Below are 27152 nucleotides of genomic sequence, written 5' to 3'. Positions count from 1 at the left end.
ATGAAATTAGTCACCAATTACTTCCTGTAGATGTGACAAAAAGAAACAGAGCAGAAGTGAACTACTAAACGCATGTAGTAAATCTACAACAGTAGCTAAAAGTTAGAGAGACATATTCTACAAGCAAATCTGATACTGAAATGTTTTCAATGCTGTTTGAAGAAACAGGGACACTGGAAACACTCACAAAAGAACTCAGATACAAAATCTGACTTCCCAGGTTCAATTACTTCAGGAAAGTTTCAATAGACACATTGCTATCATTTACTCGCTTGATCTGCTGTTCACCAAAGAGGAGCTGACTGGGCTTACAGCAATCAACAGGAACTGTGGTTGTGGTGACCATGAAACGTGGGAGTTCAAGAACCTGAAGGGGGTGAGGAAGGAGAGCAGCAGAGTACAGACCCTGTATTTCACGAAAGCAGACTCTGGCTTATTCAAGAAGCCGGTTGGTGGAATCCCCTGGGGAGCAGCTCTGAAGGGCAGAGGAGCTCAGGAAAGTTGGCAGGGCTTTAACAGCAGCACCCTCCAAGCGCAAGCACAGACCATCCCCATACTCAGGAAAACAAGCAGACATTAAAAAAAGAAGGCGTTGTTTAAGCAAGGAAGTCCTGAACAAAGCTCCAAAGGAAGAATTTAGAAACACTACCCAGGCTTTTAGGGATGGTGTTAGGAAAGCCAAAGCTCAACTGGAATTGAGGTTGCAAGGGACATCAAGGGTAACAAATACAGTTCGAGTGCTATGAACTCACAAAAGACTGACCAGGGAAAATGTGGGCCCATGCCTGAGCAGCGCAGGTGATTGAGTGAGAACACTGAGATAAGGCTGAGGCGGGCTATGCCCCAATGCCTTTGCTTCAGTCTTCAGTGTGGAGGCATTCGACTCCTGTGTGTGGGAAAGAACGTATGTCCTCCTCTGAAGAAATTCTTTTCTTCAAGAAACAGTTTGCTAACCCTTACCTGTTAAGCTACACTTAATGGGGTAAAACTCATCCCATCAACAGCAGAGTAATATCAGGTTCACTTCTTCTCTAGTAGAAAAAAACTTGAAAACCGTATTTTTAAATGGGAAAGATCTTACATGCTATGAAGTAGCGCAGCACAGAGAGGTTGTTTGCATCTACTAGAGAGTCTAACATGCTCAAACTAATGTCTACTTTTCTCCTGCACGGCTCATTTGTCTCCAAGGCAGGCTAATTCTGAAAATCTCATTACAAGAAGTAGGTGAGAAACTTTGAGACAGACATACTCCTAACAAACATTCACTTACATCAGAATCAAATCACATTTACTTTGCTTAAGCTTCAGTTCAGTTCACAGTTCAGATATGGCTGAAACAAAACTGTGTTGGGAAGGATTAAAGCACTTGAAGTTTTAGACTGTGTTCAGCCCCAAGCGTTTAGGTTTAGATCAAATCCTCCCCAATCTCCCTTTTGCTACCATCTAAAGTAACCCACCACCAATTTTGTAAATTCCTTTCTCGATTATCTGAAGCATTCCTTTTCTACGATAGTGACCCACATTCAAGGAGGAGGACCCAGAACAAGCACTATATGCAGTACTTCTGAGAGGATGAGTACAACACATGTTTCTTTTCCCCTGTTATACATAAACACCTTAACCAGTACTGTCTTAGGAGTGGATCTCCTTGTAGTCTTTGCAATAGAACTCATAATGGAGATAAGTGAGAATAAAGGGACAACATGACACACACAACTTCCCCCCCAACAGGTCTTCATGTTTAAACACTTCCTTCTTAGCATAAGAACAAACAGGTAACAGCAACAAATTAATTTTTGCTGTAGTCTGAAGGCGAGTTTCAAGGAGGGCAATGAAGTTCTGGAGCAATGCTTTAAACCAACACACACAGCTGCTATGCCCAGCAGGTCAAGGGAGGTGATTCTGCCCCTCTACTCTGTTCTGGTGAGACCCCACCTGGAGTCCTGCATCCAGCTCTGGAGCCCTCAGCACAGGAAAGACATGGACCTGTTGGAGACGGTCCAAAGGAGGGCCACAAATATGATCAGAGGGATGGAACACCTCTCCTCTGAGGACAGGCTGAGAGAGCTGGGGTTGTTCAGCCTGGAGAAGAAAAAGCTCCAGGGAGACCTAATTGCAGCCTTTCAGTACTTAAAGGGGGCTTATAAGAAAGATGGGGACAGACTTTTTAGCAGGGCCTGTTGCAATGGGACAACAGGTAATGGTTTTAAACTAAAAGAGGGCAGGTTTAGACTGGATCTAAGGAAGAAATTTTTCACAGCGAGGCTGGTGAAACCCTGGCCCAGGTTGCCCAGAGAGGTGGTACATGCCCCATCCCTGGGAACATCCAAGGTCAGGTTGGACGGGACTCTGAGCAACCTGATCTAGTTGAAGATGTCCCTGCTTATTGCAGGGGGGTTGGACTAGATGCCCCTTAAAGGTCCCTTCCAACCCAAACTATTCTATGATTGATTCTTTCAAAACAGTGCCTGAATACACACAATCCTCCTATTAAAACAGCTACCCTGTTAGCCAAGTAGTCTGTTCTCTATCTAACCATGCTTCTGGGAGAACACACAGCACAGGATATACCCAATGGTGTTCATATAAGTACCCCAACGTATTTTCCGCTACAATACAGTCAGAGAAAGAAGGAAAACCTTCTTCAATCTCTCAGGATACATCTGCCTTAAATTTGAGCAAGCACATCTGATAGTATAACTATCCATTTTTAATTTGTGTTTTAAAAATTGCATTTGACAGCCAACACTTCCTGTAAGTCAACTCTCTGTGTGAGCATTTCACCTGCTGCAGAAGGGGTTACATAATTATTTTACACAGCAACACCACTTTGTAACCAGTCAACTTACACAAACTGATGAATTTTAGATAAACCTCAGCGAAGCGGTATCGATCAAAATAAAGCTCTTGTCATCCCTTCCAGAAAAAAACCCATTCCACAAATACCACCCAGTTACCTAGCTGAAATACGGAACCCCAGAAGATCTAAGAAAGATGACTCTTCTTCCCGCAGAATAATTTTTCTCTCTGGCGCTCTGCTTTCTTTTTCAGCAAGGCAGGCCAGAAGAACCTTTTTCTCCAAGTGTCTCCCAGGAAAAACAAACACACACCACAAAGCAAAAGGACTTCCTCCAAACATTTCGGCCATCTGCTCAGTTGGAGAAACCAAGTGAAAAAAACAAGCACCAGTAGCAGTACAAAACACTTAGTTTTAATCAGCCTCCTATTATCATACCAATTTCTCCTATCTTTGAGTCTTTTTCTGCTGACCTCTGGATCCAGAGGATGCCAGTAGATACGTCAACGTGATACCACCACTACTGTGCAAGTCACCCTAAAGCAATTCTCTAATCTGCACCAAGTGCTACTTTGGAGAAGAGCAGGATGGATTGTTTTGTTTATGCCTAGAGTTTAAGTCTTTAAAAGTTATGCAAGTTAGGGCATCCAGGCTTAATCTTCAATTTTTGTGTTGGGAAGTGCAGTCGTCTTTATTTCAAATTCCTCCACACCACTAGTTCATTTTTAATTGTCATTTAAGAATTTTGAAAATGTTTTCTTTAGCTGTAACACATCATGCAATACTTTATCGTAAGAAAGCCTTCTGCAGAGCTAAACATATTTTAAAACACAAATCACAGAACTAGCAAACCTTCTGTGCCACGGGACAACCCAGTACCTGGAAGGAGAAGGAAAGAGAAGATCAACTTTCTCCTTAAGGAGTTTCTTAAAAATAGTAAGACAAATTCCTTTTACCCATCATACTGATGCAGTTCCCTTTGTTTTAGAACTGAAGTTTTATATGTGCAGCCTTTATACACATTTTGTGATTCCTATACAATGGAAGCCTAGCTGACAGAAAGGCCTCAAACTTCAAGAAGCAAAGACACTCTGAATTCTGTGTTGTAGGGATACAAAGGGACAAAGCTAGAAGAACTAGTCACTGATCTGCATGCAACTTGTCTTTTTTCAGCATCCAGACATGAAAATTAACAAAGGTGAAGGAGCCTGGAGTTTAAAGTTTTTGATTTATTAGTGCTAAAATCACTTTATTATCATACTTCATACAGAAAAACTGCACAGGTTCAATATATTACTAACTATAGCCTGTAATATGTGGATTGGATGGTATGCAGCAGGAGACGTGGGAGAACACTCACTGAAAAAAGGTATCATGTAAATATTTACACATTTATTTTTAAGAAGGCTTAAGTTAGAAGCCTGTGAGAATTCAACAGCTGTTAGAGATAGAGGCAAACTCCTCATTTAAGATACTTCCAAAAATAAGATTTTTAAGATGTTTTAAAAACAATGCTACCATCTGATTGATTTTGCAGTCCCCATTACAAGGAACCTTTTTAGTAACAAAATGCACATGCACAAGAAGGCACAGTTAGACACCACTACTCCTTGTTCAGCTATGCAAAAGATGTCCACAGGCACAGGTAATAGTACTGACATTCGTTTATGTCACTTTAAGACTTCTCTGTGGCCCCCAAGTACCAATGCTGCAAAAAGGAGATGATGAGAAGCATGACCTGCTGAACACTACACATCCGACCCCCCAAAACATGCTCTTCAGACTCAGCGTCTTACAGACATTAGGATGGAAGAACTTGCCTACGGAAGGCAATCCCATGTAGCATGCCCTAATGAGCAGCATCAGGCCCAGGCAAACATGTCAGTTCAACTGCACCGAGGTAAACAACAGGCACCACTTCTAGGCAATTCCAAAACAAGGTCTTGTTACTGCAGCTGAAGATGGGGGAGGGGGGGAGATTCCTTTATACAAAATTCTGGTATCATCCATTATAAAGATTGGCCAGTCTTGGGAAAAATACTGCATATTAGTCTACAGCAGGGAGGAAAAAAAAGAGACTATGCTAACAAGAGCACAGAATTGTTATACACCACCACAGCAAAAACCAAGCCAGCACCACCGCATACACCCACTCAAAGCAAGATCCCTCTTTCCTAAGGCTTATCCCATTCCTGTGTATTTCTATGGGCTGAAAGAAGTAACAAACGGTAACAAGATTCTTCGAGTCACAGATCACATACATTGTACTTAACCATGCCCAGCAGTCTAGTAAGCACAAGACAGCATGTCCTCCTTCTAACAGACATCCAGAAAAGTTAAGCAAAAAGCCCCACCTAAACCCAGGCCTTAGGAAAGCAGCTGCTTCATGAAGTTTTCTAGAAATGTAACAGAGCGCTGTCTTCAGTACAGAAATCCCTTGAAAGGAACAGATTTCATTCTCCTTCAGCCCAGACGAGCCCTTTGGCACTCAAGGGTCAGACTTCCCCAAAGCTGTGCAAACGGGGACAGAATCCCCAGAGCAGCGGTTCAGGACAGCACGCAAGACCTCTTCAGAAAAAATTAAAACCCAAACCAATCGAGAACCCTTCCTCTGCTGTAAACCAAGCTGCATTATTCAAAAGAAAAAAAAAAAAAATCCGTTCTTCCATTTAATTACAAGTAAGTAATTTTTAACAGGCAACAGGGCACTCGAGATGGCAGAGCAGCCTGCGCTGCCTCCCCACTCCAGGAAATTCTGTACTTGCTCTCTGCATCCCTCCTTGTCTGCCCCTAAAACCACTACAACAGCAACGCCTTTGCCTGTGACTGTATTTTTTTTTTTTTTCTTCTGCAGTAGAAAGTACACAGAGCCAAAAAAAGCTGTGGTAAAACTCCAACAATCACAAATATTTAATCTCAGTAATCTAGATAATTGCCTCTGAGCTTGAAAGCAACGCTCTGAAGTCTGATTAAGGTTTAAAGTGTACAAAAATTAGAATAACATCCTTGATCGTAGTGTTTACCTAGCCTGTTATGAAGCTAGGCAAAAATTAAACTTAAAGATGTTAAGACTTATTTTTTCTGCTTTATTAGGGACCTGAAGCAAAACCTGAAGCATTTCAAGCCTCTCTCACCTCCTCCATTTTTTCTTCTAAATTTTATATTTACAATCTTTATGTTCCCAAATCTAAATTTTTTTTAGGCAGAATTGAAGTGAAAGGAAGAGTCAAGTCCTTCAAGCAACAACTTGATTCCTCAGCAAATTAAGACCCTGGAAAGATGCCCCAACAATTTCTTGCAACTAATCGCACATTGGATCAGAAGATAACAAGAGGTTTTATTAAAATAAGAGCTCTACAGCCACTGAAGTTTCAGATAATTTAGCCTAGCAACTTGCTAATGCAAACTATTATAAGTTCCAACATCAGGGCCACGAACGTCTGTGTTAATACGTACAACCTGAACGCAGCTCTGGACAGACGTCAGTTAAAATGGAAGACGCTTGGCTGCTTTAGACAACGGTGCGGCAGCATGGCGTAGCGCCCAGCCAATTTGCTGTAAGGCTTCCTCAAGATAGGTGACTGCTGCTGCTGGCAGCACTGCCCACGCGGACACGGCAGAAACCAAAAGGCTGCTGCTCTTGTGACTTCCCATCACGTCAGAGTCACGGGGGCTGGGGGGGGAAGAAAAGAAAAATATCTCCACCTCGCAAGCGTTTGCTCCCCCAACTTCCAAGGCAGAACTCCCGACAGAAGGACACGAGCCCAGATGTTTCCGAATGCGCTACCCCAGCCAGGAGAAGCCAGGGGAGAGCTCGGGGGCAGCAGGAGCCGCGATGCAACAGGCGGCTGCACTGAACGGGGCGCAAGGACCCCCCTCGTGCAAATACTGCTTGCAACGGGCCAGCCAGCTGAGGACTAACATGCTTCTAGCACGTGTTTTCTTCTTTTTACGTGCAGCAAGAAAGTTAGTCTGCTGTCAGTATTCCTGTGACTTGCAGGAATCCTTGTACTAGATGCAGAAAGACCCATCGTAGATACGCTGGGCGAAAAGCTCCAGTACAGGATGAACTTTGCACTCAAGCACTCTTGGGACAAAGGATTTCAGCGCTTATATTTGCGGCAATCAAAGCTGAACAGCACATATAGCTTAGAGAGACTGTTCTCTCATCACACTCATGCTTTACCAATGCCAACTGGAATCTGCCTTGCTTGTCGCTGCCACTGCTCTGTCAAACCATCATGTTTCCTCTTTCATAGGCAGCCATCAAAAAACACTACCTTGTCATCTCATTTTTTTTTTCCTACTGTTCAATTGCTAAAGAAGATATCATTACCTCTTTTTTATTTTGAGGAATGCTTACTGCTAGAGATGAAATAATAGTGAAGAGAGAAAAAACATCTCACCGTTTCCCTCTCCCCTCGGTTTTAAGATCAGAGCTACGGAAAAAAATGTGCGCACTAAAACAACGTTGCTCACAATTTTTAGCCATATGGAGAGGAAAGGTCCAGGCACCATAAGTTTTGCCATCTAGCCCAAAGCTTTCCTAAATACCTTGAAATGAGAAATTATTTAAGCAAAAGTTAAACATACTTAAAAAAAAAAAAGAAATAAAAGCAGGCAACATGGTGCATCCACTAGAGTTGCCTACACAGTTTCTTCCCCACAAGAATATGTAGACCAAAAGAATAAAACAGCACTGTTGTATCACTAAGATTATACAGTTAAGTTTTACCCTGTAAGGACACAAGAATCCTAGGAAAAGCTAAAGAGTCCCAGCTAAATCAGTGTCTTTTATACTCATTATAAAGCACAAACACTGAAGACCAATGAATGAATATATGCCCGTAACAGTTTTCCAACTTTCCAATAGTACTTTCCAACTTTTAAGGTTTGAAGTAGAAATATTAAAACATTTTCAAAAAAGGTGCTACACAACCACCACAACAGTTTTTAAATTCACAAGGAAACTGAAGAAATGACAGAAACTTGCCAGATGACAGAACATAACAACATAACCTCCATCTGACTGTCCTGATTTGCACCAACTGCTACTGCTTTGCACATTGCACTGTCCTTCGAGAGAGTGTAATATTGACATTAAAAGTAAAACAATGGCAGATAACCATTATCACCATAATAAAAGTGTGTCTAAGAGCTAAGTTAAACAGGACCAGAGGGAAATTCCAAAGCCTAATTTTATCCTCTTAAGTATCTAGATATATAGACATGTTTGCAGAAATATTTTCCATTCACATGATGGCTACAGCATTAATTACTATCTTACAACATTCTGCTAAACACACGCACACTGACAAGTTTAATCTTACAAAGGCATATGTTTCAACAGAGCAAATCCTACACCACTAATGGTGGGGAAAGGAGACGAGTAAGAAGCGGCTTTTATTTAAAAACAAGACATTTTTTATGTGTAAATCTCATCCACACAGTAAGTTTACCCGAGTGATGGGACCCCAACACCAGATTATACAGGCAGAGGGAACACAATCCTACAGAGACTGGTACCTACAGGTGGTAGTATCCTGCACAAAGCGTCTTGTGGCAAATGCTCAACCCCCTTGTGTAAGCCAGAAGCTAAACAAAACAGACCTGGCATTACAGGAGAAAGCGTGAATCTTGAGCATTCACCTACTCACAATCCTTACAGCTAGGAGGAGCAACAATATAATTACAAGTGTTCACACACCTCGTTTTGTAACGGCAGTCATTAACCCACCGTAACATGCTACAATAATAAAAAAGGGAAGGGAATTGCACTTCCCATGTAGCCGAGCTCTCCTCTTACTCACAATACAGTTAGACTTTCAAAGATAGTTACCTTCTCCTTAATATTTCGTATTCTGGAAGCAGAAACAAGCTAATTTAAAAACAGTCGAGTTTCTCTTCATTTTCTCTGTTTCCCTGTTGTCCCCTCTGCTCCAACATCAACTGCCAATTTGCTCTCATTTCCAAGTGATGCCAACTCACTTCTTGGGCTGCCTGACAACAGGAGTTTTAACTTGTAAACCTTCCCTCAACTGACATATTCCCCTCCACCACCACTCAAGAACGTGTGGAATAGCTGAGGCTATTTATCTTCATTTTGCTAAAGACCTTTACAAGCTGTTAAAAAAATAAATTACCAGAAAACCAACCCTAAAGCAAATGTGTGCTTTCATACACTTTTTAGTCTTCTTATGAAATTGAGTTCACAAAATGAGTTTAACGACCTTCTAAACTCTGACGACATTAAGAACTTTTATATAATATATAATTTTATACATATAGGCAAGCAGGTGGTTTTTCATATAAATCTGTAAAAAGATAAGCTATAAAAGTACTGTGACAGCTTTAAGTGGTAAGTTGTTTTAAAAGAAAAAAGCTGCCATAGATATTCAGCACCATTACTTGTAATACAAAACAGACATCAAAACTCATAGTTCTAAAGTAAAGAAAAAAAATGAGCAATATGAAGAGACCATCCAATGGCAGTAATTTTACACTCCTTTCCTTGTTTTGCTAGAAGAATCCAGACATTTGGCATTACTTTCACACAGCTGCACGTGTGGCAATATGTGCCATAATCCATTCGTAAATGTTCTTAACAGACCGCGATTCCAGAAACCATGGCACCTTAAGAAAACTACTTCATTCACAACACCTAATCTCATGAAGAGGAATCCAGACTGATCTCTAAAACGTACAAGCTAGAGGATGGAAAGAGAATAAGGCAAGAAGAGCCCAAATACTCACTGTCAGAATACAGGAGCAATGCTTTTCGTTACAGAAATTACAAAGGAAAGGAATGCAACTCAAAACCCACTTCAGTTTTTAGGAGAACAGGAAGCTGTAGGACACCACAGTAGCAAATTAAGTTTCATAGCAGAGGAATCATTAAGTCCTGTGCATGCCAGGATCCCAATACGGGCAGAATCTTATAAAGGTGATTACTTAGCCTTAAGGCAATCGAAGTTTCAAATATTATTTGTAAGGTACGTTGGCTTGCAAGTTTCATAGCCCAGCACAAAAACGTGTACTTCAACACATCCTATGAGCCAGGGAGAACAACTTTGCGTTCCCCAACGTTTTTCAGCTGCAGACTTTCCTGCTCATTCACACTTACCAGATGTTGTATACTCACTGTTCTGTCAAGCACTTCTCTTCCCATTTTGCAACAGAGGATCCAGACACAGAAGTTTACAGGCAAACACAGACTCTGCAGAAGAGTCTGTACTACCCCAATTCTGTTTGTTTTGGTGAAAATACAACTTGTCAAATACCTGCTACATACACCCAAGCTAGCTGTGCACTTCCCACAATGTGTCAGTTGTATCAGCAGAAAACCCACCCTGAGAAGTCACTTTCCTTTCTCCTATGCACTTTACACATGTCAATTATGTCTATCACTGTGGTATCTAGTTATAAAGATTAGATACCACAGATTAGAGATGTGGGGACAGTTCCTGGGAAGTGAAATGAATGCTTAAGTTTGCAAAGCATTTTGTACTTGTACTCCTGTCTTTGATTCAGTCACTGCTTTCTCATTTTGTTTTACCTTCTTGTACTCTCTATCTCTACCCTGCCCTTGAACCAAAGGAAAGCCACTGTTACCAGCTTCCCCCTCACCAGGCAGCAAATGCACTTCCTCGTGCCCTCCTCGAGAGAGCATTAGTAAGTCTCTAAAAGGCAAACATACTGGCTAGAGCATTAAAACTCGAGTAGAGGAAGAATTCTTTAACTTGAGCAAGTATAAGCGGCCAGCTACCACATGCCAGAGTAAAGTTTTCCTCATCAAACTCAATACTTCAGAATATATGAGATTATACGTGCTAACAAAGTACTACTCGTCTACCCTTATTCAGACAAATCCTAACATACCAAAGTATTCAGCTATCCTGGGGCTGTGGACTGTGAACTTCTCATGATTCTTTGCTCTTTCTCAAGAGCTGCCAAGTGTACAAACTCTTCCCATTATTTACTCACAGATTAACAGTTGGTAAATTGGTCACAGGGAATCGCTGAAGAATCTTCCTTATAACCATTTCCCTTGCTTTAAAAAAAGAAAAAAAAAAAAGCCAACCACACAACGCCTTCCACCCCCCCAACCCTGAATGAATGTGAGAACTTCCTGCACTCAGAACAGCATGAATAGACCTGGCAAGTAGTCAGGGAGATAGTACAGACCCATGAATGCTCTGAATTCAGCTTCTGTGCTGCCGCTAAATTAAAGGAATTCAGGAGCCTCACAAAGGCTTGGTTATTTAATTATGTTATAAAATAAAAGGCTGAATCTATTAGACAGCGTACGAAAGAAACCCCTTCCCGAGTGCCTGCGCAGCACAGGCAGCCCCAGTGACTCTGCCTAACCTTCTCCCTCTCCTTGGGCTGATGTCACCACCACGCTTCTGCCAGCCTCCGGCAGGGCCGGCGATGGTGGCAGAGCACTGCCCTCCCCGCAGGCAAGAGGCTTCACCAGCTAGTGTGAGACGAACCATGCTTCTTTACCACACCGTTTTTTAAATTTTTTTTTTTAACCTTTGTTCTTCGTTCACCAGGAAACTTGTGACACTTGCAAGCCAGCTACAACTATATTTACCCCAGTACCTTCAACCCCTGACTAGATGCACTCACACGTCAGCATTCAAACCCTCTTTTCACTTCAACTGCCTTCAGTAAAAATTAAAGCACACACATTAATAAGAGCAACGACAGCCAGCAAACAGGGAGATGACAAAACCTCTACCTTTTTCCCAATCATGTGCTACCTTCCCTCCCTTTAAAACTAGCAAGGAACAAATGCACTCAGCAATTTGCCTCACAGGTCACTAGGAAACAAAATCAAAGCAGCTTCCTCTCACTGAGGGCTCTGCTGCTCACCGAATCTCTCGACAGCGTCACAGGCGCGCAAGAAAACGGGCAGGGTGAGAAAAGCACATCGCGGGAAAGACCGAAGCGGTCCACAGCGTACTCGCTTTCACAGTTCGGCTAGCCCTGCCTGCGGTTCGGGAACCCAGCCCGTTCCACCTGACGCCTCTGCTGAGACCAGCACCTCATCCTTGTGCCTCGCCAGAACGGAGGCTGCCCTCCATCAGTACAAAGCAGCGCAATGCTCACATTAGTGGCCATGCCAGCATGGCTTAATGAGACTCATAACTAGCTACCGCCATGCTTTTCGCGAACAAGAAGGGAAGCAAACGAATATCCACATCCAAAGCAAAGCAGCCAGGCATGCTTGCCTGCAGACAGGCCCACGGGGGTATATTCTCCTGACCGTGAGCTGCCAAAAGGACAAGAGTAACCCCAGCGCAGAGAAGCAAATGCTCAAGAGAATCCAAAAAGACAAAACAGGATGTTTATGTATAAGTGATAAGACAAGGTTTGCCTAATCTGTCATTAGGGAAACAAGGATACTGCGCTATTTCCCTGCTACTGTGGATGAAGACGCAGCTATATTCAGACATTTCTGCTATTAAAAGGTTAGTGGGTATTAATTTTATGCCACAGCATTTGTTTTGATATGGACAGCATCTACATTAGGTATGAAGGTTAGACATTAGTCTCCGACCAATTTTGAACTACTACACATTTTTCTGCAAAGCAGTATAGCCATGTCTGTGGAGAAAGGCTCAGAGGATTTTCAAATGAGTACATTCCCTACGTGCTTAGAAAAATTAGTGGATATGAGCAAGAAAGAGCTGAGCAAAAAAGGGAAACCTGAATGTGAAAAAAGCCAGTGCCACCAAAAAACCCACAGAATGCCAAGGCACAATGGCCAAAGGACCTACTGAAGAGAGCGTCAAATAACATCTCTGATTAAGGCTTGCCAGTATGCATAGCATCCAAATAAACTTGAAGTCACAATACCACCTCTGGAAAGGCAGTTCACCAATTCTTTAAGTTCAATATGGTTAAGAACCTCACAGAATTAGGACAAGAACAGTGTGCCCCTATCAAAAATGCAGATGTTCTTGCATTTACCAGTGACAAGTAAAGACATGCATCTTCTCCTAGACAGAAGTCTGCACACTGACTTCCCAGAACCTGCTTACTGGGAATCCATCCTTTTTCAGGGCTGCAAGAGGAGACTAGACTTGCCTTGTACCATATTCCTTAGCAGCACCTTCCTTCACAATTCAGAAAGGAGAATGATTGCTAAGTGCATTTTTGTTTTTTTAATTTTTAACTTGACCACCTGATCATGCCCAGCTTAGCTGGTGACAGCAAGGAATAGAGTAGTGCCAAATGCTGAATCTCCTCCACATTTGCTGTATGTACACATTCCTAAGAAGCGTAAGCCTTAGGGATGTGCCGCATGTATCACAGAATCATGTAAATACCAGTGTTGACAAGTCAGTCTAATGTTAAAGATTCGGTACAGCCAATTCTAGGTTCAAAGGGTATAACAGCATGAACTCTTCTACTGTCAGCCATAATTCTTACTATGCAAGAGTAGTCTTAACTTTTTCATAACCAGTTTACAAATTCTTCTTATAGATGAGCACTTTGATAACATCATGCAGGCCACAACCTTTGCCATTTTAAATCCAACATTTGCAAGAGATGCACTGCCAGGTGAAGAACATACATGTGACACAGGTTTTTTATTTTAAACAAAAAATAACAAACAAACAAAAAGCTTTTCATGTTTCTTTTTGTAATATAATGGTACAATACACCCTGGATCCCTTTAAGACTCTGCTCTTTTTATCTCTTTTGACTACATTACTGCCTGATCCTACACAGACACAGCAATTTGTTGTAGTTATATGCCGTGACTTTCTGGAGAGAATTCTGCTTATTTATTTTTGCAGCCCTGCGTTAGCCATGCTAGAATTAATGCTCTTCTCCACAAGTAACACAGTGGTACTGTTTCATACATAGCCTTATAGATAGGGGCAGGGGAAAGGAACGTACAGAGTCATACTGGTAAGTGAGCACCGCAGAGAAAAACCCTGAAATCTTCAAGAGGAGGACTAAAAGTGTCCAAAATGGGCAAGTTGGCAAATACGGCCAAGAATGCCTAAAATCTTCCTAAAGAAAAAAGAAGGGAAAACAAGGGGGGGGGGGGGGCCTAGAAAGAAGAAAGGAGAAAGAAGAAAGGGGGGAAAAAGGGGGGGGGGGGGGGGGAGAAAAAAGTTTAGCTGCATATTCTAGGCTACAAGGATCTACAGTTGACCTATGCTTTGCGATCAAGACAGCGCTGTTCACAGCTAAGGTGACAAATCTGCATTCCCCTGTTTCCACAGTGTAAGTATCTATGCAAGTACTATCAGTTGTGTGCCAGGAACTCAAAATACACCTATTAATGCAGAACTGAAGCAGCAAGAGGTGCTGAAATTGCTCACACTCCAGCGTGAGCGCTATGCAAAGGACCACACCCCACCCAGTGTCGCAAATTAAATATAAAATATACCCCAGACTCTAGCAGACCATTCCCTCCAGATCAATACTTATTCTGACATGGACAGAAGGAATATGTCTTAGTCCACTGCAGGCTACAAAGCCTCTTAATCTTTGTACTACAATATCTAGCAATACTGATCAATACATTTTCGTTCTACGTTTCAATTATGAAGGAAAAACCTGGAAGTTGCAAAATAAACGATGATCTTTTATCACATGGATTCAGAAAAGAAACATTCCAAAACATTTTCTTACAAGAGACACTTCCAAGATGGAATCTGTAAAGCAAAATAAAATAATGTACTCTTCTCATATTAGCAGGAATTAAAGTTAATCTTCTTAATCAAATGACAAAGAGACACAAACCAAGCAGTTCTCAGTGCTAATCATAAGGGGAATGAATATACTTATACAGATAATACCATTGTTCTGGAAGTTATGAAATGGAAACACTTTCTCTATTTACTAGTCTGAAATGTATCCCATTAATCTTCAGTTTCTTCACAGGTAATATACAGACTACAGATTCTATTCTGGTTGATACAGACAAAGGGCATCATTCTCATGCCACCAGAAAAAAGAAAAGAGATAAGACACATCCACAGCCACTTCACAGAGCTTGGACACTTCAAAGAGTTCAGATTCCCATTTTCAGCCAGTCCTTTCTTTTATTAGCTAGGACACCCAAGACAGAAAAGTTAACTACTTGCTCTGAAGGGATATGCTCAGGTCTACTTCTAAGAACTGAAATTTTAATCCACACAACCACATGATGAGCTCCATGCTTTTACCAAGACAGTACATTAAAAATCCTCAACTCTAGGACTGAAACGGGGAAAAAAATCCTTTCATAAAATTACATATTACACAGCTTCCAACAAGCTCATGTTGGTATTTCTGAAATGTTAAACTGCATCTCCCACACATATGTGATTAACTTCACTTTGAGAAACAACCCATTTGCAACCGGCAAAGTATCATGCCTTCAGGTTTGCAGCCACGTAATACCGGCAACCAGAAGAAACCAAGAGCTCCCAGCCTGTTAACTTCAGCACATTACACGCACTAGCCTCCTTCCAGGTGTTCCACCACTTTGTTTGTAACAGTTTTTGTCATTAACTTTTTTATTCCAACAGGCAAGCTTTATAGCATGAAAGCAAATACACGTAGATGCAGAAGGCCAACAGTGACATACAACAGTAGGTTGTCTCAGACGTAATTAAGCTTCATAAATAAAATGACTAACGGAGACTGTTGTCCCCTGGAGGGCTGTCTGTCCCACCAAGTAGCACACAGCAGAAGGAAAAATACGTTCCTCCATCAGTTACAATTTGAGTCAATAATCATAAAATAACTGGAGATAAGAAGTCACTGGTAGATCTGCCCAATCATTTTATGAGCAAGCAGACTGCATATATCGTTAGCTGCTGCTTGCAGGACTCTCATCACAAACCCAGTACTACTACTTCTTATCTGCTTTAAAAAAAGGTTAGAGAGGATCGGACAGGAAGAAAAAGCAAGTGTTTGATGGAGAACAATAAAATGTCATTGAATGCAATTCTGATCGGAGAACTCACTGTCCACCTAGAAACTCACTAGTTTCAAGGTAGCTTTAAAACTGATGAGAGCTGCTCAGATAAAAGACCACCTATGGCTTATATAAAAGCAAAATAGTTTCTAGTAAGAACTTTAAGCTCTTCTGTACCATTCATTTTAAAGCAAATAACAGGTTGAACTAGGCAGTTATTGTTTAAAGAAGCATGCAGCTTTTTCAAAGGAAAGGAGTTGGTATTATTCTCATCAACCGAAGGTGCCTGAATCACAGGTTTTGTTCTACCCTCAATGCAGCATCTAAAAGTGTCTCCTCACCAGAGCACGCATTCAGCAAAGGAGTGGCCTGCTACTTACCTTAATTACAGGTCTTACTATCTCTTTCTCTTTGGGCACAAAGCTTCATAAATCGAACAAACAGGAAGAGAAACTGCATTCAGATTACATAATGAGGTTTATGTAAATCGCACCTACAGCCTAGGGTCCTGAACTTCAAAGGCATTCCAGCTCTTCGTTACCCCTTGGACCAAGGCCCGTTGTTTTGTCTTTATTTAAATAAGCTGGCATGGCACTTGGAGTGCTTGCAGATGAGAGGGACCCGTTCATGCAGCTACTATGGGGTTTTGAGAATTATGAATACAATTCAGAGACTAGTCAAGTTGGTTTGAAGATTCCCGTTGCCACTGGAGAAGACCAGGGACAATTAATACCCTGCAAAGGGCCCAATTTACCTCTGGCCCACAAAAAAATGTTGAGTTAAACTTTAAAAATCTTCTCCACTTACAGAATTTAATTTTCCTTCAACACCGAGAACTAAGCTAGATAAAATTGGAGAGAAAAATCCCTTGAAACTCAGTATTTTACATCAACATGTAAATAGTTATTCTTAGCTGTCAAATCAAGGAACACACAGTTAGTTAGGCAATGAGTATTTTCAGCATCTCTCCAAATAAGTCAAAGCCAGCTGGAAGAAATTTTACTTCCCCATCAACAGAAAAAGCTTCAAAGAATAGTATGCTACGTTGTGAAATTAAATGACTTTTCACTCCAGGAGGTCTTTCTTCCTGATTTAACAGTTGTCATTTTTAAATGCAGTGTTCTTCAAAGAACAATTTTTGCCCCCTAAATAATGGGGAGGGGAACACAAAACCCCCCAAGAGATTCTGCAACACTCCCATTCTTCCACATATTTTAACCACAACCACAGGAGCACAAAGTCTCAGCCATCAGACCGAAGGGGTCAGGACTAGCTAGTTAGCCAAACAGGGAAGCAAGAGGAATCCCAATTGTGGCAACTGGCATAAAGAATCTGGACTATCAACTTACGTAACTAAATGATTTTATGTGACAGTGGCAGAGGGTATGGAGGGGGTGACCACAGCTGTGGTAACCTATAGACGGGACTCCACACGGTGATTACTGCCAGTGCCTTTTTTTAAAAAAAGCAAACACCAAAGTAGGTGTGCTAGCACAAACACCACAGAAAAATGCTTTTACTGTTTGTTTTGCCCACCTGAAATCCTGAATAGAATTTCAGCAGGACACAATATTGTTATTCATTTACAACCCACATACATCCCTCCATGTTAAGACAGCTGCTGCATTCCAACAGGCAAGTGATGTCTATTCTTTGTGTGTAACATTTTATCGTATGGCACACATATGACAAAAAGTAAATTAAGAGTCAAGTAAAATATATCATAAATAAAAAGACTTAAGTTTAAAATTCTCCAATATCTAAGATGGCTTCAGTATTTAACAGTAATCAGTAAGAAAATGTTCAATTAGAATTTGCCACTAGTTATTTTTGCATAATTATATCTATGTTAAGATAGCATACTGGACAAATGCCAGCCTAATTGGGAAAAAAATTCTACAGCAAATACAAGCTATTTTATAGTGAAAAATGTAAAAGTTATTCTCTCCAAAAAGGTAATGCTGCAGCTAACTCAACTGTCCAGAAAAGCTATCTGAAGGACAAAAGTTACACAAAGAATAAAACAAGCACTTTTGAGTGAAGCAGAAAGCTGAAAACCTAGAATTTTCACAGAAACCTTCTGACAAGATTTCTAGAGCTTAACTACCTCAAATCTATACACAAATCTGTCATTGCCATGCAGTTGGAATTTTAACTTAGGTTTCCAATCTCACAGATTATCATCATAAGCAAGAGGTTATTGAATATTTTTTAAATGAGGACACTGTCTTCCTGGGAAGTTTCTTAAATATCTTTTAAAGGGCTTTTAGTGTTTCAGAATTCATGTCTCGGAGCCAAATCTAGAAAAAGTTAAGATACATTCATGTTTCAGTGAGTTTAAAACTTGTTTGTTGTTTACAAAGATTGGTTACATTTCTCTTAAACATCTTTGAGAAGGAAAAAATAAGGTGGAATCACATAGCCAAAATAGTGAAGCTCACAAAACAAACAAGACTTCAGTACACACTACCCTGTCCCTTTTACTGGAGTTAGTTTCCCCACACAAACTGCAACTGACTCCAAGCATCAAAGCCTATTCCACTTGAATACACACCAAAAAAAAAAAAAAGAGACCTTAGCAAAAAAACATCAAAGGTAAATGCAGCATTCACTTCTCTGGGTCAAAGAATAAAATTATTACAGGGCTATTTCAGACATACAGCTTCACAGAGCACAAATCCTCATTTGAGCAAAAGTTCTAAAATAGAGCAATAAAATTGAGTCAAGGGAAGCTGAAAACAAGTACAGCGGCAGATTGATCTGATCTAAAATGCCAATGTGCCACACTCCACAAGCAGTAGAATAATGAAACACTGAAGACTAACTCGAAGTGTCTTTGCTTCTACTGTCCAAGGCAAAACAGAAAGTGAGACTTCAGTTTCTTTTTCTTTTTTATTTTTCCCCTAGATCAAGATACTAATAGCTTAAACACTTAATTAAGAATGACCACCCATAAACACAGAGGGAAATACAGCTGTAAGCATGTGAGGTACAGGTTCCCTTCAAATGAAACGGCTGAGTGTAACAAGTAGCACTCTTTAGAATTTCTGCCTCTTGGCTTCTATTCTATGGAATTCTGTATGCACACGCACTTCAAACTGACCGTCTCAGACATGGTGTTTCATACTTGCTTCTTTTCCAGAGGATCACTAGGATAACAAAGAAATCTCTCTTCATATTTTTTTTATAAAACCACAAAGTAGTTTTCGGTAGTTAAGCACATACCAGTTGCTGACACTGCTTCAAATGCATGTTTCTTTTTTCACGCTATTAAGTAGTATCTTCCCAAGAACCACGTAGTTCCTAGATGCGTAGCAGTCTGCCAGTGTCCTAACAGAACAGATGGATGTTTTAATTGCACAAGGGCTATCGGCAGTTTTATCATCAAGAGGATGTTTATGCACAGTTTAAAAAAAAATTTTTTTTTAAGGAAATAGCTGGTGAGATACGGAAAGAGGGACAGTATCAAAATACATAGAGAGAAAAGGGAGGAGAGAATGCTGCAGCAGTGACGAAATTCCGCTCCTGGATGTACCACTTTAGGTACTACATATTTAGTATATATAGTAACTCTTATGCACATCACACCGATGTCTCCTGTGCTGGTACTTCGCACATACTTAAATTATGGATGCTAGCCAGGAGGACAACAGAATTTAGAAGTTGCAAAAACCGCTGTACTTAACAGCTGTCACATACCAAAGCTCAGCTGCGGCTTCACCAGCATTCCAGCATTATCGGCAGAGCTCCTCCCGCGCAGGAGGGGAGCCCGCTGCGCCCTCGCAGCCCCCCAGAGCTCGCAGAGCCGCCCGCCTTGGGAAGACCCCGCTCCAGCTGCGAGGAGATAAGCAAGCGGCTATGCACGTGGACAGGTGGAGCGAGCCGACGGCACTGCGGCCATTTTAAATACTCCTGCAGAAGGGGGACTAGAAATTTCACTAGTTTGGTCTGCCAAGGACCAAGCTTGGATTTAAACACACCATGTAACTGCAATGAGATAGTTTCTCCGAAGTGGCAAGTTTTAGGTACCACATCTCTTTGCAGGAGATGCCAACACATAAATTATTATAAGGTAAAAGAACGTACATCCAAGTCACTTTAGGAGGAAAAAAAAAAATCAAGATCATGGCAGCACTATACAGAAGTTGTTTTTCCTTTCTGTTTGACAAGTTCACAGAGACCTCTCCTTTCCAACACATCTGTAAAAAAAATCCACACACATGAATTGCATTAATTTCTTTCATGTAAGGTAAGATACTGTATTTCATAACTAAGTCAGTGCTCCAAAGGCAGAAGCTCCTTACGGCACAGATGTTCTCCTACCCTCAGTTAAGCTGTAGGTCTGTCTTTGCATGTTTCCCCCCCCTTAAATGGCACTGAGTCACCTTAAATTGAGTTTGCCCCTATATTAAATAGCTGAACTGAGTTATCCACAAAGGAGCACAACAAGCAGCTAGCGATTCGGTACATCCCACATTCCACAAAGCTCAGCATTGCCAGGCCCGTGGCATTCTCATGTAAGAGTAAGGATCTAAACCCATGTTTCCATTCATACAGCTGGAAATCTTAGTGTGACCCCCAACTACTAAGTGTACTTTAAAACAAATAAAACCCACAACCAAACAATTGCTTAGGTCACTGCAATTGATCCTGATACTAGATCTTCCCACCCTTATCTTCATACTTGGACAGATCAACATTTCTTGTAATGAACTTTAAGACAAAGCTGGGTTTGTTTCTCCTCATAGCTTTCTAAAAGATCACATGAGCAAAAAGCATCTCTTCCCAAATAACATCTGACAGCCAGTTGCAAAATTAACACCCCTAATTACATCTGGCATTTCTTATTATTCTGCCTATAGGCAATCATCTTCTGAAAAGTGATATATTTGATGACACCAGAAGGTGCAGAAGCCCTGTGTCATATCAAAGAACAGAGAATTTAATGGTGGCCAAGTGCCAGAATCACAAATAACATCACCTTTCAGTAGTAAAACAAAAAAAGCCTCAAATGTCCATTGCACTGAACCAGTCCTGGAGACTAAGATCATGTTACTCATGCTCCTTGCCGTGCAGATGCTCCAGAACACAGCGCTGAATGTGATTCCATGCTTATTTTTGATCTGAAGTCTCAAAACAAATAAGCAAGTTTTGCAGTTTTTAAATGACGAGATTGGTGTATTAGTCTATTTTTCCTTCTACATGCAAATCATAGAGAAGTCAGGGCCATTGAGACAACCCATGTTTTACAAAAATTATTTTTACAGAGCAATAAGGAATACTATAACTTGTTTGCGAGAAACCTTCTGGATCACAGCCACTCTTCTGGTTTTAGGAATAGTTTAGTAAGGCTGACCTAATCAGTCTCCCAGCGACAATACCATGACTGTAATTGCACTATGGATTCTTATACAGTTCCATAACCCTGTAACGTAATATCTCAGCAGAAAGCTATTTAACCATATCCTTTTAAATAGAGATTAAGTATGTCAAACTTTGAGAATAGTATCTTCTGTTGAGATAGATTTCAACAGAGAGAAAAGTTGACACGCATGACCAGTCACGAATGCCCAGTTCTGCTCAAATTGATGTTAGAGGGAGTAGAATCAGACCCTTAAAGCTGTAAGGATTTTGGTTTAGCAATGGAGTTATCTGTTTAATGCTCAGAGTCAAGAGATTGAAGAAATCAACCACACTCAGGCTCTGAGTAAGGAAAGGAGGGGAGATAAATTAAAGATGCACTAACCATATTTTGAAATGAACCAAGGCAACCTACATGAAGTACTTTTACCTTCCTAGTGTCACATTTTGGTTTTGTGGGCTTTTGTATTTGGAATTATGCATTACAAGAACAGGTATTTCATTTACAAGACATTTGTGGACTGCTACCTATTAAAGCAAGCTGTTTTGTCATAGTAAAAAATCCTGACTCTCTGCAGTGGTCCTAGCAAAATTTCTTTAAAACATGTATTTTCCAGATTTCACAAATAGAGAAATTCCCAACCTACAGTAATCACTAAAATCATTGTCTGGATCATCTTACTTGGAATTTGTAATGTTAAGTTTCAGTATGGTAATCTTCCAGTCTTAAAACTGTCTCTCCCCAGAAATAAAAAAGCTCGAAAGCCACCACTGTGCTCTCTTCTTCTCTCCCCACTCCAAGGGGATTACGTGAAGGAATTCTTTTTAGAAGCGATGCAATAAATCCAGCCTACGTTTATGCCTTTTTACATCAGTGCAAGACCAGGACTGCCAAATCCTACTGAGACAGCTTGCAGGAAATTACAGGGATAGAGATGCTAGTGGTTCTCTATCCACTGGGACAAGCCAGGCTGCTTAAACCAGCGAAGTCGCAGGCAAGCAGGAAATCACTGTTTTGAAGCTTTCCTTAGGGTATGATCCTGGAGGATCATTTATAAAAAAGGTACTTCTCCTAAGCAAAACACCTTAACTTTGGGGCCAAAAACCACTCCCCGTTCCAGTTTAATTTGATGTGTTTTGTTTTTAAGTGTCTCTCCTTCCCTCCCTTTCATCTTCGTGGCGGTGCGGGGAATATATAAAGTAAGGAAGCAGAGGTAACTTGCCAAGACAGTTACATAAAATCAGTATGATTACATGTCAGTAATTTTTTCTTAGCTGTTTTTGGCTGGTCTGGTACATTAGACACTGCAACCATTCTGCTACAAGCACCTGATCACAGGTGTTTTAGATGTTGATCACAGATCGCCTCAAAGAGATAAGGATTTCAAAAAACACTGCACTTTTGAAGTACAGAGGCATACTTCTTAGCATATGAACTTGCGTAAGAAATCTGCATTAATTTTATCCTATGTATGCTTAAAAAATACACTTCTATTTAGTAGTTTTGTACAAGGAAGTACAAAATGTATGAGCTACATTAGCAATCAAGTCGAGACACTGAAATAAAACAAGGTTGGAACATCCGCATTTAACATAGAGAATTAATCATTTAGTGCATAAAAACTTCATGCAAACAGGCTTAACTGTGTGTAAGACTTAGCTAAATTTTCTGATTGTGTTTTCTTTAGAACACACCCTGTTAGGAAAGGAGGCATATGGTTGTCCAATTTAAAAACATGCCTGTGCATCCCCATTTAACGGTGGGACTGGAAATAAAGGAAGCAACAACCCTTCCAGCGTTACCTGCGGACTTCCACCCTCAACAGCGGAGCAGGGAAACATGCTCACCATCATCATTTGAAAATAATATTTTAGCTCCTTTCTAACCCCAGCATATCTAACCTATTTCTGTCAATCCCTTGAACATACACTACTTCTGCTCTCGTTATGCCAGGGTCATTATAGGACCAAGAAATCTGCAGAAAAGCTGAACTGACCACTCGCCACCACTCCCACATTCTCTTCTGAATAAAGCAGGGCGCTTATCTAGCGTACTCTTCTCCTTCCCATTACCCCTCTGTCTGACATTCTGCAGAATTCACTCAAGAGAAGAATCTCCATATTTTTCAGAGCTAAAGCACTGAACTCTCACGGTTCAGCGAAGGACCACTCTGCTCAGCCAACCCAGCAAGGGGATGGATGGCATTTGCTACTTCACTAGTGTGACCTTATCTTTGGATATCACACTCGTCTAGTAAGTTTTCCTGTGAAATATGTATTTGAACACTTACTTGGACATTAAACAATTTCTCCTTCTTCGAGACACGGACAGTTAAAACCCAAGGCGCTCCAAGATTACAGTAACTATTTTATACAAAACCAAATGAACTGCCACACAAGGTATTTTTAAACCTCTCTAAACCTGCAGAAGGTTGCATAACTAGGACGTGGGAGATAACTTTTCCACCCAGTACTCCCCAAATTCTGTATTGTAAGTTGTAACAGCAAAGCTGCATTAAAAAGCTTCTGCCTTTTCGTTGTAAAGGTTTCGACTAGCCTGTTTTCGAAGGCCATGCCCTGGACTTGCGGACTTTCCTGGCTTGCTGCCTCAGTCTCTCGGTGAGGTCCAGCTACGCTCACAAACGGGACAACCGACGGCGAGTGCTAGCAGCAGGGAAAGCCAAGTACGGGATTCTGTTTGCAGGAACGCACCGCGCTCAGCTCGGCTACAACCGACTCCAGGAGCAACGCTGCGCCGGGCTTCTCCCCTTCCCAGCCCGCCCGCGGCTGCGTTACGCGCCGGTCTCGCAGCACACAGCGAGCAGCCGGCGCCCTGCAGCAGCCTTCGGCCTTCAACCCCCGGCAGCGGCGCCGGTGCATTCCTCGTCGCTGGGGAAAGCCGTAGCGGATTTAAACTCGAACGCCCAGTGCCGCCGCTGGAGACGGAAAACGGCAGGAGAGCGACCTCCATTACCCGCGCGCTGAAGGCAGGGGAGGCTGCCCTGGCACAGCGGCGGCTCTGGAGGAGCCCGGAGCTTCTGGGCGGCCCTAACACCCGGCTTCCCCCCGGCAGCCGGCTCGGGGCAGCCCTGCCCGCCGCCGCCGGCGGAGACCTCCCGGCACAGCCCCTCCCCGACGCGGAGACACCCGCGGGCCGCCCTCCCCGTGAGGGGAGACAGTGCCTGGCCACCCGCCCGCCCGGCCGCCCTCCCCTCACCCGGCGCCCGCTGGACCAAGGGCCGGGGCGCTGAGCGGGGGGGGGATCCGCGCCCGCCGCTCCACCGGCCGCCCCCACCCACCCGCCGCCGCCCCGCTCACCGGCGTAGAAGCGGATGAGGCAGCCGGTCTCCGAGTCCATGCCCTCCTCCTGCACCCGCCACAGGTCCCGGAAGCCCAGCTGGGAGAGGTAGTCGTTCTGGATCTGCAGCGGCTTCTCGTGGGCCTCCAGCCGCCGGCTGGTCTCCCCGTGGAGCTGCACGTACAGGGCGGGTGGCCCCGGCGGCGCGGCTCCCGCCGGCAGCTCCCGCCCGCCGGCCGCGCCCGCCGGCGCCCCCCCTGCCCGCCCCGGAGGCAGCTCCCCCGGGCAGCGGGGGGTCCGGCCCGGCCCCGCACCTGCTTCCACCGCGTCGGGGGGCACCGGGTCCACTTCCAGCTCCTCCGAGGAGGACGAGCCGCCGCCGCCGCCGCTGCTGTAGGGGTCCAGCCGGTCGGAGACGCTCTCGGCGCTGGGGCTGAAGCTCTCGGTGTCGGAGCCGGCCGGCCCCAGGTCCCCCAGGAGGGAGGGGCAGGAGAGAGGCGGCCCCGCCAGGTACAGCTCGGCCGGCGGCGCCCCGGGGCTGAAGTCGGAGGGCGCCGGGCTCGGTCGGCCGCCAGCCAAGTCGTTCTCCTCGGCGCTGCCGCCCAGCGGCAAGCGGCCGGGCCGCGCCGCTTCCCCGCAGCCTCCTCCGGCCAGCGCGCTCCGTGTCCCCCGCCGGCTCCTCGGCCTCTCCTCCAGCTGCGGCCGCTGTCCCTCTGCTGCGGGCTCGGGCGGCGCCTCGGCAGGGGCCGCCGCCGGCTCGGGCGGGGGCTGCGGCGGCGGCGCGCCCGCCTTGCCCAGCACCCGCACCACGCCGCTGCCGCCCCGGTGGCCGAGCTGCTGCAGCCGGGCGGCCACCTCGGCCGCCGTGGTCTCCAGGGTGCAGAGCACCGGGCGCAGGTAGCAGTTCATGTGGCGCTCGTAGAGGTGGACGCAGCCCCGCTGCAGGTCCCGCCGCACCCAGTCCCGCTCTGGGGGCTGCAGGGGCTGCAGCTGCCGGGGCGGCTTCAGCAGCAGCGCTTTCCTGTCCAAGCTGCGGGTGCCCAGCGAGGCGGCGGGAGCGGCGGCGGGCGAGGTGGCGGAGGAGAGGTTCCTCTTCAGCCTCCCCCGCCGCAGGAGCAGGGAGTTGGCGTTGCCGGCCCCGCCGGGGGCCGCCGGAGTCCCGCCGACCGCCAGCGCCGCGGAGGGAGCGAAGCCGCCGGCTACTCCTCGCCTCCGCCGCGGGCCGCCGGCTCCTTTGCCGTCCAGCTGCCCGCCGCCGCCCGACGGCTCCGCGCCGCTCTCCGCGCCGGGCGCTGCCCGACTCCTCCTGCCCGGGGAGCTGCTCTCCGGCTGCCCCCGCCCGCTGCCCGCCGCCGGGGCTTCTCTCGCTCGCTGTTGCGCGGGCTCCATTGCCCGCGGGGCCGGGGATGCCGCCGCCGCCGCCCTGCTGGGAGGGCCGCTTGGCGGCCCGGCGCGGCGCAGGGGGGGCCGAGCGGAGCGTGGCGCCGCGTCCCGGGGGGGATTACGTAGCAGCGGGGAGCATTCCGCCGGTGCCCTGGCGCCGCGCGCCCGGCTCAGCCCCGCTCCCCCGCCACTGCCGCGAGCGCCATTAGGGAGGCAGAGCGCGAGTGAGCCCGCCGCCGCGCCCCGCGCGCCCGCCCGCTCCCCGCGCCTCATGAATATTAAGCAGCCCCCGCCTCGTCGCTGACAAGGGCCGCCAAGCGAGGGAGGCTCGCGAAGGTGACGCCACCGCTCGCGCGGCGGGGCGGGCCCTCGCCGATAAACACAACGTGACCGCGCCTGGGGCTGGGGAGGGGAGAGGGGGGAGCCCTGGGGGCCGCTGGGAAATGTAGTCTCGAGCCGGCCGGCGGCCTCCCGCCGACTACAAGTCCCGGCAATGCCGGCTTCCCGCCGCTCCGTTTCCCGCCGCGCCGGGCGGTTCTGCTGCTGGCTGCGGCGGCCTCTTTTCTCTCTGCCGTCCCTCAGCCTTTTTGCCGGCGGGCAGGCGGCTGATTTGCGTGTCGGAGGCCCGCCCACCCCCCCAGGGTGGAGTTGGCCGGCCGAACACGCAGCCCGGCGTTAACGGTCGCGGACTGCGCCCCTGCTACGTTACAGCCCGCCCTCTCCCCGCCGTCTGGAAGGGCCGCGCAGCCTTCGGTGCAAGAGCCCGCTGACCGGCCAAGCGTGAGAGCGGGAGCCCGGAAAATGCTGGAAGGCACTCCGCTTCCCCTTGCTGACCCCGGGGAGGCGTAGCGTGCTGCCACTCTTTATGGCATGGGGCTGAATCCGTTTTAAAATTGATCCGGGACTTTGTCCCACGCTCGATGGTTATATTCCTTAAGTCTGCTATTAGAAGGTTTTAGAGAAACCGCTGATCAAGGGAAACTGTAGGGCCCAGAGTGCCGATAATGAGACCTGTGTGCAGTCACCCTTGTTCTGCGCCTCACTGGGAACGTCAGTGCTTGGCAGTAATTGCTGGCTAATAGCCACCTGGCAGCATATGCCAAACGGTTTTACAGGTTCAGTGACCGTACCCGTTCCACTCTTTCCAATCTGACATGTTCCGCCTGTTGGCTGTCTCAGCGTGGAACCCAAACGCTGAGCCTGGGCAATCTTCTCCTCCAAGGAGGGAGATCATCTCTTCAGATCCAAGATGGAGAGAGACATGGAAATGTGGGTGGGAAATACATATACACACACACACATACCAAGAAAGAGCTGCTTTGTGAGTAGACTTGCAGAGAAAGTTTCAGTGTTACTAGTCTAACACTGTATTTCAGGGACTA

General features: G+C 44.9%; 1 protein-coding gene across 1 annotated transcript in view; it reads right to left on the bottom strand.

The window, feature by feature from the left end:
• Positions 1 to 26043, bottom strand: part of PHLPP1 (PH domain and leucine rich repeat protein phosphatase 1) — a gene marked incomplete at its 5' end in the record, with an annotated part of 143494 nt that extends 117451 nt beyond the window's left edge. Inside the window, one exon of the mRNA XM_082015441.1 lies at positions 24408 to 26043. Within this exon, the coding sequence (XP_081871567.1) occupies positions 24408 to 26043 (1636 nt within the window). The remainder of the gene's footprint in view (positions 1 to 24407) is intronic.
• Positions 26044 to 27152: the final 1109 nt, after the last annotated feature.

The sequence above is a fragment of the Phaethon aethereus genome (assembly GCF_964289735.1).
Source record: "Phaethon aethereus genome assembly, chromosome: 2".
Lineage (NCBI taxonomy): Eukaryota > Metazoa > Chordata > Aves > Phaethontiformes > Phaethontidae > Phaethon > Phaethon aethereus.
Note: the sequence above shows the minus strand (reverse complement) of the source record. Positions and strands in the feature narration are given on the sequence as shown.